At 41.7% G+C, this 15,878-nt stretch overlaps 1 protein-coding gene across 1 annotated transcript in view; it reads right to left on the minus strand.

Annotated features, from left to right (window-relative positions):
* The window catches only part of LOC133414888 (myosin-10-like), a 73,064-nt gene extending 58,674 nt beyond the window's left edge, over positions 1-14,390 (minus strand). The window contains 3 exon segments of the mRNA XM_061700588.1: positions 1,928-2,084; positions 10,937-11,314; positions 14,213-14,390. Of these exon segments, the coding sequence (XP_061556572.1) occupies positions 1,928-2,084; positions 10,937-11,281 (502 nt within the window). The 5' untranslated portion in view covers positions 11,282-11,314; positions 14,213-14,390.
* Positions 14,391-15,878: the final 1,488 nt, after the last annotated feature.

A 15,878-nucleotide genomic window follows, 5' to 3' on the forward strand; every position in this document is an offset into this window, starting at 1 on the left:
GAGGGAAAGACAAATTGAAAATGATCAGGGACGCTGCAACGAGGCGTACACTAACATTAAAGGAGCTGCAGGAATTTCTGGCAAGTACTGCCCATATCAACAATGTCCTGGACTCCTGTTAATGTTCTGAAATTATTAATCTCAGTCTAATTTTTTTCCATCACAAAAACATGGCATTTTAACAGGGGTATGTAGACTGTATGGCCACTGTAGGTTTCATTAAGGTGGAACCGTTGACACTGATGGACAATAATTACAAACTGCAGCTCAAGTGTGAGTTTGAGGTGCAAAGTCTTAACAATTTGTAAGCTAGACCTCACTCTCTTTCTCTAGAAACCTCCCCACTATGGAACTTGAGCTCCTGAAGGAAGCCCTTTCACTACCCACGTGGAAGTTTTAAGCATGTATGATTTCATGATAGAGTGCATCTGGAAAGTAATTGCAACACTTTACTTTTTCTACATTTTGGTACAGCCTTATTCCATCCATCCATTTTCTGTACCGCTTATCTTCACTCGGGTCGCAGGTGTGCCCAGCTATCTTCGGGCGAGAGGCGGGGTACACCCTGAACCGGTCGCCAGCCAATCACAGGGCACATAGAAACAAACAACCATTCACACTCACATTCACACCTACGGGCAATTTAGAGTCTTCAATCAACCTACCACGCATGTTTTTGGGATGTGCAAGGAAAACGGAGTACCCAGGGAAAACCCACGCAGGCACGGATAGAACATGCAAACTCCACACAGGCAAGGCCGGGATTTGAACATCTGCCTCAGAACCACGAGGGAGATGTGCTAACCAGTCATCCACTGTGCCGCCAGCCTTATTCCAAAATGTATAAAATCCTTTTCTGCCTCAAATTTCTGCACACAACACCCCATAATGACAATGTGATTTTTGTTGTTGTTGTCACTATTATAAATAAAAAGCTAAGAAACCAGTCAAGGAGGTGACCAAGGTGACCCAATGGTCATTGCCGGAGCTCAAGTGTTCCTCTGTGAAATTAGGAAAACAAGCAAGCATCCCCGCAGCAATCCACCAATAAGGCCTTTATGGTAGAGTGGCCTAACATAACCACTCCTCAGTAACACTTCCATGGTGTCAGTTTCTGAGCCTCATTCAGCAGAGAGCTCTTTTTTTATTTTTATTTTTTTAAACAAACTATGAAGCTCTCAGTGAAGCCACAATGCGTACACACGCAGAAGCGATACGCAGTAAATCAAAATGCCGGCAGAAGTAAATCGAAGTATTGCAGCGCTTCTCAGAATAAAAAAAGTACATTGACTAGTTTGCATTTGAAAATTCTGATTCGACGTTCTATTTTTTTTTGTTTTATTTTTAAAAAGCATTTTTATGAACATGAGTACATACGTACAGTATCGGCACCAATACTGGTATCGACATCCCATTGACATGTTTTTGATATTGTCTTTATCGGGTGTACTGTATATTGAGACAGAGACTTGGGTGTTTCATTTTAGAGCTCTCATGACTTCCTTCACTCATCTTAATTATTTGACAGCAATATCAAATGACAATGAAAAACACATCAGGTCGATGATTCCCTTGATACACTGGACTTCTCAGATATAATTAGTAATGTCATATCGTTCCTGACCTTGTGACTTTTCACACACTTAAAACACTTCACACACTAATCTCCTGGAGTATGCAGTAAACCAAACGCTGCCTGGAAATGATATAAACTCTTGCACAGCAGCGACCATGTTTCTGAAACACTCTTGGCTAAAAACAATTCTACTCATCTGCTGCTAAGAAATATTGTTCACACTTTCTTAGCAAAGCAATGAATCAAATTGTCAGAGTATGGTAATGCATGGCAGCGATGTCCAGTCCTAAAAGTGTTGCTAACATTGAGAGCAAGAATGTCTTAACAAATCTGACTAAACAAAAGTCTTACCTTGAAGCATACATCGGTATGCTGACTCCGAGATGGCGTAGATGTGAGGCGGCATCTCGTGCCTCTTCTTCCCCCGGTACATCTCAATGATGTTCTCTGAATAGATGGGCAAGTTCTTGTAGGGGTTGATGACCACGCAGAACAAGCCAGAATATGTCTGGAGAGATCAAATGGAATAAGACACATGCTGTATCAAAAAATTTCGACTCGTTCTGTTATTGGATCGGACAAACGACAGTTAACAATACATCTTTTTATTCCGACACATGACATAAATATTTAATTACTCTTGGTCAGAATTCGTTAGTCCTTTTAAAGTGAAAATACAAATGCCATATCCATTTTACACACCACTGAGAAGAATGTTGGTACTGAGCCTGCCAAATTTGAATGAATTAAAAAATTACCAAGGATATAAAATGAAGCTGCAAAATCATGAAATATAGAGACGTCCTTTCAGGTCTCAGACACTGTGGGTGTGTCCACTGAATGTGCTCAAAACACCCCCAGTACAACGTTCACCTGTCACTCATATATGTTTGTAGGTCTAACATATGCCTACACATCCTTGTATGTTTGAGCAGCGAAAATATATCAGCTTAAAACCTCCTGTTGCTGGAATATATCCCACCGAGTCGTCAAGAGACTTTTTCACGCTGTGATGAGAGGCAGTACGAGTCTGTAACTAGCTCGGGGGCTAACAGGCTTCCAGACGCCACGGACCGGCAGCGGAGTCGTCCAATATGTCACCGCCTCGTTTGGTGTGTCGTTCGGTGTATCGTCCACATAACAGGCACTTCAGGGAAAGGTAACCATTTATTAAACACAGCGGCACATGTTATTCAACCTATGGATCACACAACATTACAGACATTTGAGCATATGCTTCCTGCCATTTATAAACCTGCAATGCTTTACGTTTTAGCATTTTTTGGGAGCCTAAATAACACAATACATAACACTTTGAAATTTAAATAACAACACCGAGCTGTTCTGAAAATGGTGGCATCAAGGGATGATGGATTTCCAGGGTGTAAGAGTAGCTAGCTAATGGCATGCTTTACACGATCAGGATTTTTGGGGCCGATCACCAATCAGCGCGTTTAAAAAAACGATAACCGATCACAAGATGGAGCAATGTGCCTATTTAAATGACCTGTTCATTTACTGTATATACTTGTGTACCTAATTATTTAAGATACGTTCCTTGGCGCCGGCACGGTGATCGAGCACATCTGACTCACAATTCTGGGGACCAGGGCGCTAATCCCGGCCCCGCCTGTGTGGAGTTTGGGTGTTCTCCCCGTGCCTTAGTGGGTTTTCTCCGGGCACTGCAGTTTCCTCCCACATCCCAAAGACATGCGTGGTAGGTTGATTGAAGACTCTAAATTGCCCGTAGGTGTGAGTGTGAGTGCGAATGGTTGTTTGTTTCTATGTGCCCTGCCATTGGTTGGCGACTGGTTCAGGGTGTACCCCGCCTCCCGGCTGAAGATAGCTGGGATAGGCTCCAGCAGCCCGCGACCCTAGTGAGGATAAACGGTAAAGAAAATGGATGGATGGATGTTCCTTGGCTCCATAAAGCTTGGAAATCACTGTCATGACTCTAGTCAGGTCATGTATTCTAATCAGTAAGGTCAAACCAACATTACAACATGACAGAAATAATGGGTGCTAACTTACTGTATTTAAATTACTTTATTGTAATTAAATTACTTCAGCCACACTGAAACTTTAGAGCATGATTCGATAGAACGGCAGCAAGTTTACGCACAACCGTTAGTGCTCGCACTAGCTTGCTAGGCTACATAACATTTTGTTGCCTCCGAGCACCGGTGACCACCAACATGTTTTTCCCCATTTTGTTCTTAGAATACAGTCGGCGCGATCAACTCTTGTTGTCGTCGCCACGGTAACGAGTGTATCTGGTCGCATTTGAGTTGACAAGTTAAAGCCCAATGATTGTAAAAAAACAGGATACAAGATTTTATTGGAGTAGTCTGAGTGCAATCGTGAAAGAGCAAATTAGTCTTGTAGTCTGATCCGGGCATTACGTGTTATCTGTCTCAGACGTCTTGTCTCTTCCACACCGCTGACATGTTTTTTTTTTTTTTTAAATAACTTAATTGGCCGTCAGATATATACAGTACTACGGGAAAAGACACGCGACAAGGCTAAAAATAAACTAGCTTTTGGATTCAAATATACCGTGCACGATGGCGACGCGGCGAATTATGACATTAAAGCCGATCAGCATAAAGTGCTAAATATCAAGGTAGGGTCGCGGGTCTCCAGCCCGCGACCCTACCTTGTCCTTATTTATATGGTACATTATTAGATGTCTGCTTGATGCACGGCGGCCGACTGGTTAGAGCGTGAGCCTCACAGTTCTGAGGACCGGGGTTCAATCCCCGGCCCCGCCTGTGTGGAGTTTGCATGTTCTCCTCGTGCCTGCGTGGGTTTCCTCCGGGCACTCCGGTTTCCTCCCACATCCCAAAAACATGCATGAATTGGAGACTCTAAATTGCCCGTAGGTGTGAATGTGAGTGTAGATGGTTGTTTGTTTGTATGTGCCCTGCTGCGATTGGCTGGCAACCAGTTTAGGGTGTACCCCGCCTCCTGCCCGATGATAGCTGGGATAGGCTCCAGCACGCCCGCGACCCTAGTGAGGAGAAGCGGCTCAGAAAATGGATGTATGGATGGATGGATGCTTGATGCACTCCAGTAATTACTAATTGTATGAATATTCTGGTATACTACAATTGTTGTTACTTTAATACATAACATTACACAGTAGTCTGTGTTATGCTATTAGTTTAGTAGTTGGTGTTAATGTAAATTACAATATTCTAAGCCATATTGCCGTGGAATATACAGTTATATTACCTTTAAGATTTTTAACTTTAGCCTGAACAATGTGACCACAGAGACAACTGGTGACGGCGGCAGTGAAGACTGAGCAGACAAAATAGAACCAACACATTCTGAAGAATACAGTAAAGACTTAAAAATACTGCATGAATATGCAGTGGGTACGGAAAGTATTCAGACCCCCCTAAAATTTTCACTCTTTGTTATATTGCAGCCATTTGCTAAAATCATTTAAGTTCATTTTGTTTCCTCATTAATGTACACACAGCACCCCATATTGAGAAAAATAAAACGCAATTGTTGACATTTGTGCAGATTTATTAAAAAAGAAAAACTGAAATATTACACAGCCATAAGTATTCAGACCCTTTCCCGTGACGCTTATATTTAACTCGGGTGCTGTCCATTTCTTCTGATCATCCTTGAGATGGTTCTACACCTTCATTGGAGTCCAGCTTTGTTTGATTATACTGATTGGACTTGATTAGGAAAGCCACACCTGTCTATATAAGACCTTACAGCTCACAGTGCATGTCAGAGCAAATGAGAATCATTAGGTCAAAGGAACTGCCTGAAGAGCTCAGAGACAGAATTGTGGCAAGGCACAGATCTGGCCAAGGTTACAAAAAAATTCTGCTGCAGGTTCCTAAGAGCACAGTGGCCTCCATAATCCTTAAATGGAAGACGTTTGGGACGACCAGAACCCTTCCTAGAGCTGGCCGTGCGGTCAAACTGAGCAATCGGGGTAGAAGAGCCTTGATGAGAGAGGTAAAGAAGAACCCAAAGATCACTGTGGCTGAGTTCCAGAGATGCAGTTGGGAGATGGGAGAAAGTTCTAGAAAGTCAACCATCACCGCAGCCCTCCACCAGTCGGGGCTTTATGGCAGAGTGGCCCGACGGAAGCCTCTCCTCAGTGCAAGACACATGAAAGCCTGCATGGAGTTTGCTAAAAAAAAAAAAAAAAAAACACCTGAAGGACTCCAAGATGGTGAGAAATAAGATTCTCTGGTCTGAAGAGAGCAAGATAGAACTTTTTGGCCTTAATTCTAAGCGGTATGTGTGGTGAAAACCAAGTACTGCTCATCACCTGTCCAATTTATGGGGGTCTGAATACTTTCCGTACCCACTGTACATACAAATTAAATTTAATATAATGACCATGGTACCAACCATTAAGGCTGGCAACAATTAACCTACTTTCCTACTATGCTGTTGCATTTGACTGTGCAATTGGCCCAGTGATTTGCCCCTGAGAATGTGTGTGGTATGAGAGCCTGTCAGTCTCAGTTATATTGTAGTCTTAATTGACCAGAGAGGAGGAAGACAGAAATGAGTGAGAGGCCCTGGTGGGGCATTGCTTCTCCTATTTTACAGATGCTATTAGGGTTTCGTATCCCCTGCAGAAGAGACAGAATGTTGAATGCTTCTTACCCATACAGTGTTATAATTTTGACCACTGGTATATTAGCTATAGCCTTTAGGGTTACCACAAATTGCCACTTCATCATATATTGCTAGGTACCCATATACAGTACATAATTACTGTTAGATTATGGGTTAAGGTTTTTATTTTACATAATGCATAATGCTTTCTAGTATCACTCAAACTGAAGGCACGTTTACCTTTGTTATTCGTTCTGTCGAATCTGGAACCATACAGCAAAGCAAAAAAAGAAGCATAATCTGTGAAAGTTGTTATGATGTAACCGAAAGGTTTCTGGAAAATCTCTTTTGGTGATTGCCGGCCTATTTTGGAGGCCTTCATTTTTTACTTCGTACATTTACCCACCCTCCTATTCATTGGCAAGACTAGAGTGCAGCCAGCCGTTCATTGCCCAACGAACCGTCACACTGTCACACATGCTGACATGTGTATCATAATTAGAGTCTACTGTGAAAGGACTTCAGGAGCAGGCAAAAAGGAGCCAGACAGCATACTGAAATTGTTATATAATAGCTCAGTGTTGACTGGAGCCCCTAAACTAACAACAAATGATGCTCTGTGCAAGAGAAGCAGACGAAAAAGGAGAACGCTGTAGAAAGAAATTGACAAAGCAACGAGAGGCTGGTAAAAATGAAGATCGAAGCCTGATGGCTTTTCCAAAGGTCTAATTCAGGGGAGTTGATCCCCACATGAGGGGAGCAAAGCTACAGCAAGAAACCCAGAAGGAACTCTCACACACACTTGATTTTTTAGGCTTATTGAGGAATGAAAGTTCCTCCATCTTAAATTGGGTCTGATATAATAATGGATTTTGTTTAGTTGATTCCTGATCCTGACGACTGTATGGTAGTAGCGCTGCTGTTGAGAGGCTATCTAGAATATCACATAGAATGTTAACTCTACACTCTAATTTGTGTTCAAGGAGTATTGATTTTTCGTCAAACAGTTTATGATTGACCATGAAATTAAAGTCAGGTATTTGTACCTCCTCACCTATGGGCCTGCAGCGCTCTCAGGGTCGATTACTCTAGTTCAATATTAGGTCTTTTTTTTACATATCAGGGCCACTATATTTCATTCATAATACCAACCAGCCTGCAGACAGACTCTTTGGGTAGGGGATACGATGTGAAGTGTGTAAAGGAGCAATCACTCTCCCTTCCACTCTACACCACAGAGCTGTAGTTCCTTAGTACATTTTGAAAATATGTCAAAGCTCATATGTAATGCAGCTGCTGTGTCCTTTGCATGAGTGATAAAAATTATATGAATCTCACAGGACCAAGACACTAATGGCAAACCTTCACTATTACTGGCAGCCGCAGACCATACAAATAACTCAACATAATGCCAAGCACCATCCAGGAAAAGAAAGGTGATATTTCTACTGTGAAATCAGATCCAGGGTAGGGGATCCTGTGCCCTGGTAACAGCTGAACAACACACAGGCAACAGCGGACACGGCAGCCAACCCCATCTGCCATCTCTGGACAGGACATTGATATGCTGTTCTCCACCGTAGAGGAGAGGCCACTCTGTGCACCAAATCAGTGCCTTCATGCCACTAGTCTGTGTGCTTGGTGTAAAGAAGAGCTTGACCGTTTCCTTAATAGCACTCTCATGTGTACATGTCATTGCAACGGGAAAAGACAACAGAGCAGGCTTTGACATGATCACTACATTTTATGCATGGAATCAAATCACACTGACAGGGGTGTCTTCTGCTTCCTGATTCTTAAGCCTGGATTCAAGAGCAGGCTGTCTGACTGATATCACCAACAATCTATCATCAAAGATGTACTGTTTGTTCACAAATTCGAATGTTCAAATTATTTTGAATTCATAATGAACAGTTCAAGAATTGTGATATCAGACAACATCAAGCCCCATGCAGAATATACTATAGGAGGCGCTTTTGTTTGAAACATTGTCACTGATAAGCTAATATGAAAGAGAAGAGAAGAAGAAATGTGGTAACTAACTGAGGTGGACATTAATAAGCAAGCTGAAGTGGACAACAGAAGAAAAGCACACAGACAGATGGACACTAGGACAATGTTTTTGTCATGGAAGAATGCTGATGCTTTCTGACAGCTGAGGCTTATCCTACTATACAAAGGCCTGCTTGTTTCCAAGCTACTGTGGTCCAGCTCAATGTGGAGCCTCTGATTAGCCTGTGACGCACCACCTCGTCGAAATAAACCCTTCCAATCAAGTGTGCGGTCACCCTGATTCGGACTCGATGCTACGACAGTGACCAGCACCTAAAGGATAGTGTGCGTCAAATGTCGGCGCTATGACTCAAACATGGAAGCCTTCACCTAAATTGTAAATCAGCGGATTAGAGTTAGGGTGGCATTACGTCATGTCTGCACTGGATATAGTTGAACTCTGAGGAGGTAAGTCAAACAATTGCACTAGGAAATGTTCTTCCTGTGAAAAAAAATCCCACTTAGTGAGAACACAAGTTTGCAATTTGTTTAAGCCAAAATCCAAATTGACAAGATCCCGAGCTGAACATTAGCCATGACAAAGCACAGGCCAAGCCACCTTGGTATTAGGGGGAAAAAAAGAGAAATTTAAAAGCGAACAGGGATTCAAAGTATATGTGAAATGAGAGAGCATGATTTGATTCCAGTGCTGGAGGAAGTATGTAGATCCATTAGAAAGCACAATACATCCATCCATTCATTCATTAAGCACAGAGCTAAAATACCGAAGGAGTGGCTTCAGAACAACTCAGAGACTGTTTTTAAATGGCCCAACCAGAACCCTGACTTAAACCCAATTGAGAATCTCTGGAGAGACCTGAAAATGGCTGTCCACCAACGTTCACCATCCAACCTGACAGAACTGGAGAGGATCTCCAAGGAAAGAATGGCAGATGATCACACATCCAGGTGTGAAAAACTTGTTGCATCGTTCCCAAAAAGACTCATGGCTTTATTAGCTCAAAAGGGTGCTTCTTCTAAATACTCAGCAAAGGGTCTGAATACTTATGGTTATGATTTCAGTTTTTCTTTTTTAATAAATCTGCAAAAATTTCAACAATTCCTTTTTTTCCTGTCAATATGGGGTGCTGTGTGTACATTAATGAGGGAAAAAAATTAACATAAATGATTTTAGCAAATAGCCGCAATATAACAAAGAGTGAAAAATTTAAGGGGTTCTGAATACTTTCCGTACCCACTGTATAAACAAACAACCATGCACACTCACATTCACACCTACGGGCAATTTTTTTTTCTTCAATACATGTGATAAATCACAGGGTGTCGTTTATGAAACTTTCCACAATGACAAGATATAGATCACAGATATACAATATGACTAGATCAAATTCCAAAAGACATGCCTTCTGTGCCTGCATGGAAACCATGTTGAATGTGGGGCATTGATGTCGCGGCCATGTCATGATGGTTATATCTGTTGTCGGTTATGTCTATTGTGCCATAGAGCCCAGCACAGAGAGAGAAAGAGCGGCATGGTGGCAGTGTTAACTGAAGAATACAAAACAGAAGTCTCTGGAGTCTGGAACATGGTATTTTTAGTACAGTAAAAAACTTTTTTTTTTTTTAAATCAAGCCACTTGACTTTGGCCACGTATTTGGAACTAGGAAGCACACTAATTCCTCGTGCCTCATAAAAGCAACTCGCCTATGAGGAGTAGTGTAGGTCAACAATGCCACCATGACCAAGCAGACCGGCGTGGTAAGTTTGGATAAAATATAAAACTTGCAAACATTTTCAAGATTGTTTTTATATTTACAATAACTTTGTACTGTCCTGGGTGTTTTAGGCCAGGAAAAAAAACCCGATATGGGTGCATATGGCCTCAAAAAAAAGTGCTTAAATGGGACAGACAATTGGCTGTATTGGATTACCCCCCGCAACTCTGCTGAATCGATTCCCCTGCTGGCCACGGTGAGGCGCTGTGCTTGTGGTTCACCTTGTATGGACAGAAGCCAAACACAATGTCTACTCAAGCAAACAGCGATGCTATTTATGTATATAGAACAGCAATTCAGACACGTCACGTTTTGCATGTGTGTGGATATACTGTATAGTATATAATCCCATGAATGAATGCATCATGTATAACAAACATTGGACACCATAAAATGTTGTTCTTTATCTGAAACTAGCATTTTAATTCTTATTGAATAAACTGTGACTGTAAAGTGCATTGTCTAAGATTTTTCAACAACTCTCCTCGTAGTCCCTGAATGATACTCCCTCAGGTGACAACCAACCTAGATTCTATTCCTGAAAACCATAAAATGGGTCACGAGCAGAGAAATCTAGAACACCAAAAAACAGTTCCATTTGTAGTGACTGCACATTTATATATACGGTATAGTGTAATATTTGAACAGTATACAGTACTTCAATATAGTCTCTATTTCACCCAGAGGCAACAAAGAGAAGAGTTCAGCAGAAGAGAGCAATGGTTAAACCCCAACATAGACTTGCTATACATTGGAAACATGTGTGGTCAGGAAGTTCAATGACCCATCCTGTCCCAATTTCTCAAACACAGACTGATAAATATTAGATATAGCTATTGCATAATAAATGGGTGAAGGTTAACAGTGGTGTGCAAGAAACGGTAAACATGAGGTGAGTTTTAAGGTTAATCATCACCACACGAAAAATATACAGTTATGAAAAACCTCTTAGAGAGCTGGGTTACTCACATATATGAGTCCGGAGTAGTAGCGGTCCTTCAGGTTGTGCAGCACGGATGCCTCATTCAGGCAGGTGAGCTCAGCCATGTCCTCCACCTTACTGAACTTGGGAGGGTTCATCTTCTGGATGTCATCCTTGTTAATCACCACCTTTTTACCATTTTCAGCCAGCTCCACCACAACCTCCTCACCGCGCTCCTCGCGGATACTGGCCCCCTCAAAACCATGGCGCTCTGAGGGAACCCAAACCAGCTTCTTGGCTGTCCAGTCAGCCTGTGTCGCCGGGTTATAAACCACGGCCCGATCCACAAACAGGTACCGCTCCGGGTCCTCTTGACCACTTCGATGGGACATCTTATGTTGGGTTGACGAAAGCAATGTGGGCACCTAGAAGAGATAAGTGGAACTTTGTATGTAGTAAACACAAAAAACCACCAACACGTCAACAATGCACCCTCACTATCATTGAGGTACATATTCACTTTATCTTGACTTGTAACCCAAAATTTTCTGTATGGTAATTTGAAAACTTTGTCTACAAAACAGTACTTTCCACTTATTGCTTTTGAAAAAAGTTTTTTCAAAATGATGTCATAGGGAAATTTTGATTTACACAAGAAGTTACCATGTATTTTTTTGTTTGTTAACAATTGAATGCCCCCCACACCCCCCCAAAAAATAACAACATATACTATATATAGAATAGACATATAAAAATAAAAATAAACAGCACGGTGTATTAGTTGTTGCCAAGTGTGCCTCACAGTTCCGAGGTTCTGGGTTTGAATTGTATTTCTTGGCTTCCTTTGGAGTTCGCATGCTTTCTCCATACTTCTTAGGGTTTTCTCCGGGTAATCCTCCCACAGTCCAAAAGCATGACTCCAAATTGCCAGTAGGTGTGAATGTGAGTGTGAATGGTAGTTTGTATATACTGTATGTGCCCTGCAATTGGCTGGCGACGAGTCCAGGGTCTTTCCTGCCTCTTGCCCAAAGTCAGTTGGGATAGGCTCCAGCTCGACTGCAAACCTATACCAGGTTGCCATTGCAAATGAGAATCTCTTATCAATTGCCTTATGTGGCTGGATAAATAAAGGATAAAAATTAATACATAATGAGGACTAGCGATACAGAAAATAGATAATTTACACCCACTGGTCACTCCATTAGTTAGACCTGTACAATCTACTCAGATCCATTGGTTTTAACCTTCTCATACAGCTAAATGATGGGGACAATCTAAGAAGCATTCATGTAAAAAAGCTTATAACTTGTGTGTACATCTCTACTCATGCCCATTTCAACCTCTGAAAATATCAAAACGATAACACCAGTATTACAGATGCTTTCTACATAGGTGATCAATCGTCACCCAGATTTATGTGGACATCTCTTCTCATGCCCACTTTCACCTCTGGAAATATCAGAAGAATAACCCAAGTATTACAGATGCTGTGCACGTTAAGCTTTTTCTTTAGAGAAAAATTGGGCAAGAAATTTTGGTGCACGTGGGCATCACTAGAGATGCCCACATACATTTTGGTGACAGTTGATTACAGTTTTCGGACATTAAGCTTTTTCTCTATAGTTAGCACCTTTGGAGAAGAAAAGGCTTAACGTCAACAGGTTATGGTTACGGTTAGGGTCATTGTTTTGAGATTTTCAGAGGTTGAAGTGAGCATGAGTAGAGATACACATATAAGTTTTGGTTGATTGATCGCAGTTTTCGGACATATAGGCGACAATAAGCTTTTTTTTACTTCATGCGTTTTAGACAGTTCCAAATTATGTCATCCGTCATTTTAAAAAAATGCTTATCCTGTTCAGGGTAATGGGGACCTGGACCCTGTCTCAGCTGACTTTGGGCAAAAGTCATACAACACCCTGAACTGGTCGCTCGTCAATCACATCATATAGAAACAGATAAACTTACACTCAAATTCACACTGTCACTGAGTGGAAAATAAATTGCATGGAAGTCAGGTGGGGCGGCACGGTGGTCGACTGGTTAGAGCGTCAGCCTCACAGTTCTGAGGACTGGGGTTCAATCCCCGGCCCCGCCTGTGTGGAGTTTGCATGTTCTTCCCGTGCACTCCGGTTTCCTCCCACATCCCAAAAACATGCATTAATTGGAGACTCTAAATTGCCAGTAGGTGTGACTGTGAGTGCGAATGGCCGTTTGTTTGTATGTGCCCTGCGATTGGCTGGCAACCAGTTCAGTGTGTACCCCGCCTCCTGCCCGATGACAGCTGGGATAGGCTCCAGCACGCCCAGCGACCCTAGTGAGGAGAAGCGGCTCAGAAAATGGATGGATGGAAGTCAGGTCTGTGAACCATTAGACAATTAGTGACTGTTAAATAACGTAACCCAAATATTCGAAACAGCTTTTCATCCATATATTTGTTTTCTATGCCACTTATCCTGTACAGTGTAGCGAGAAGGCTATCCCAACTAACTTTGAGCAAGTTAACAGTTACACACTTGCCTGTCAGACACAGCCTGGCTGCATATAAAGACAGTTAAAATAAAATAAATAATAATAATCCTGAATATGTTGGCAATTAAGAGATAAGTTAAAAGTTGTCAACAAGAGAGTTCATTGGAGTGTGCATGGGCCGCAGTGCGCCGTTTGGACTGTGTCATGATAATTGCGCATTGTGCGTAACTGCGCCGCTCTGTGCACCCTCAACGGGACGCCGATTCGTTATTAACGGCATATAAAAATCCCCATCTACCTAACCGTTACAATTTGGAATACACAGTGACAATCGATTGTAACGCACTAGCTTGTAGTCAACTTCAAACATACGGTTTACGTAAGGCAGACTATGAATCGACAAAACCCAAAAATGCGACAGAAAACTTGTTTACCCAGTCAAAGAAATAAATGCGATGATAGGAATTAAGGTTAACACGTTCAGGAACCGGATAATTAATGGTGCTGCGTGGTCGTGTAAAGCTTTCAGCTTTAAAAGGGACAAGCTAATTAGGTGATAACGGTGCTACCTGTTTGTTCAGTTTCACCCAAAGTGCACTCCTGCTGCTAGCTAATACTGCTAATTATAGCGCAGGCTGTGTCGTCTAATTCGAGTTCATCTGATTAACAAGAGTCTGAAAAAAAAAACAGACAACAAGCAAGCATAGAAATCAGCTTTCTGAACTCCCGTCATACGAATAATGAGCCTCGTCTAACTAAGTTTGGGAGAGAACCTCGAACACACCGGCTCCCAAAACCGTAGGCATTCGTCCATCATCATCCATATCCGGCGGGTGACCTCCGAAACTCACCTGGTGTCGTTCCGTGAAGCTCGAGTGCGGTTCCCCACGCAGTCCGCTGTGCAACTGATGCGCAGCCTCTGTGTAACGGTTCTGCTCCACGCGCACAATGGAGATGCAGGCATGCGTTTGGCCTCTGGTATGCAATTGCACCACAGAGGCAGGGCTGCTGCCACTACACCGAGGCCCCTCCTAGACCCTACAGTGATCGCCGCAGCCCCCGCCTACAACGGACACCCAACTCACTTCAGTGCAGCCCCAATTAAACAGAGGGTCGCGTCGCAATCTGTTTTGCTGTCAAATATTACAATGCTTCCAGTATAAAAGAAGAACGGCTCCTTTGCAGGGCTGGCAAAAGTACTCACACTCTTTGCCTAATATGTACAGATACTATTAGGTACCTTTATATATATATAAAAGTAGCCATTCATTCAATTCATTTACTTTAGTAAAAGTAAAAAAATAAAATTAAAAAAAGGTACTAGTGGTTGGAAGTGACAAAGTGCAAATACTTTCTTACTGTACTTAAACTTTTTTTGACAACTTTGTACTTTTCGTAATTTTTTCCATTTTCGTGGACGACCACATAACACAAAAACAAGATGTTAATACAGTCGTTGAGATCATGATTGACTGATTGAGATCTTGGGGAACACTGACAAAGATGACGTGACAGTTCAGAGAAGCAAGATATTCCCCATCCATGGCCTTACTTAAGAGAATTGTTTCATGTTGCCTGGCCGGCTCCAAGAATGATTTGTAACAAATGCATTGTGTATTATGACAGTTTAAAAAAAGCACAAGCTTCTGGCATTCAATAATTCACCAATAAACTAATCGGTAAAAACTTCAACAGGTAAGGTGTATTTTTTCTGCTGTTATCGATACCTAATTTAGCATATTTGTCATAACATTAGCAAAAGTATGAGCACTACAGTATATGCAGGTTAATCAAAGGGGGAAACTATTTTGTGTGTTCTGTTCCTGTTGTACCAAGTTATCAAAACGGGTGTTGTATATAAATGACGAGTGGGAAATAAAATGCACATTCATACAAGAGCTGCTATCGGCTCCAACTTGGAGCTCCGAATTGACGGTCCCTTTGTTCTTTCATCGAAAATCTTCCTTTAATCTTTCATCTTTGATGACATCACAACTGCCAATCATCAGGCCCGCCCTTAATTTAACAGTCAACATTAAAAGCCAGAGCTATTACTGTAGTTATGTACATTTCAGATCTGTACTTTTCACTTTTAGTTGAATCAGTACTTCTACTTTTACCATTATCTATTTTATATAGTATAGTATTTGTATACTTAAGTAGTGTGAGTACTTTTGCCACCTCTGAAAAGACTGAAATGTAGTCTTTTAATTAAGTACATTTAAGTAAATTTGACTATTATTTTCTATACCTTACCCATAAAAAAAATCAGCTCTACACAAAATTTATTTTGCTCCCCATTAACTTACATACTGAGAAGAATAAAAATCACGTTACGTTATGTTGCATCATGTTGTTAGGTGCTAGCTAGCGCTGTGTCAACGTTTACGCTATCAAAACATGTTCCTGTATAGCTTTGCTAATGGTGTGAAGTGACAAAAAAATGCTAAATTAGCTGATGATAATTTTTACGCCAGAGGTTTGCGTTTTTGAGGCTGGCACAAGAAACAACAAATT

Source organism: Phycodurus eques, chromosome 16, assembly GCF_024500275.1.
Source record: "Phycodurus eques isolate BA_2022a chromosome 16, UOR_Pequ_1.1, whole genome shotgun sequence".
Taxonomy (NCBI): Eukaryota; Metazoa; Chordata; class Actinopteri; order Syngnathiformes; family Syngnathidae; genus Phycodurus; species Phycodurus eques.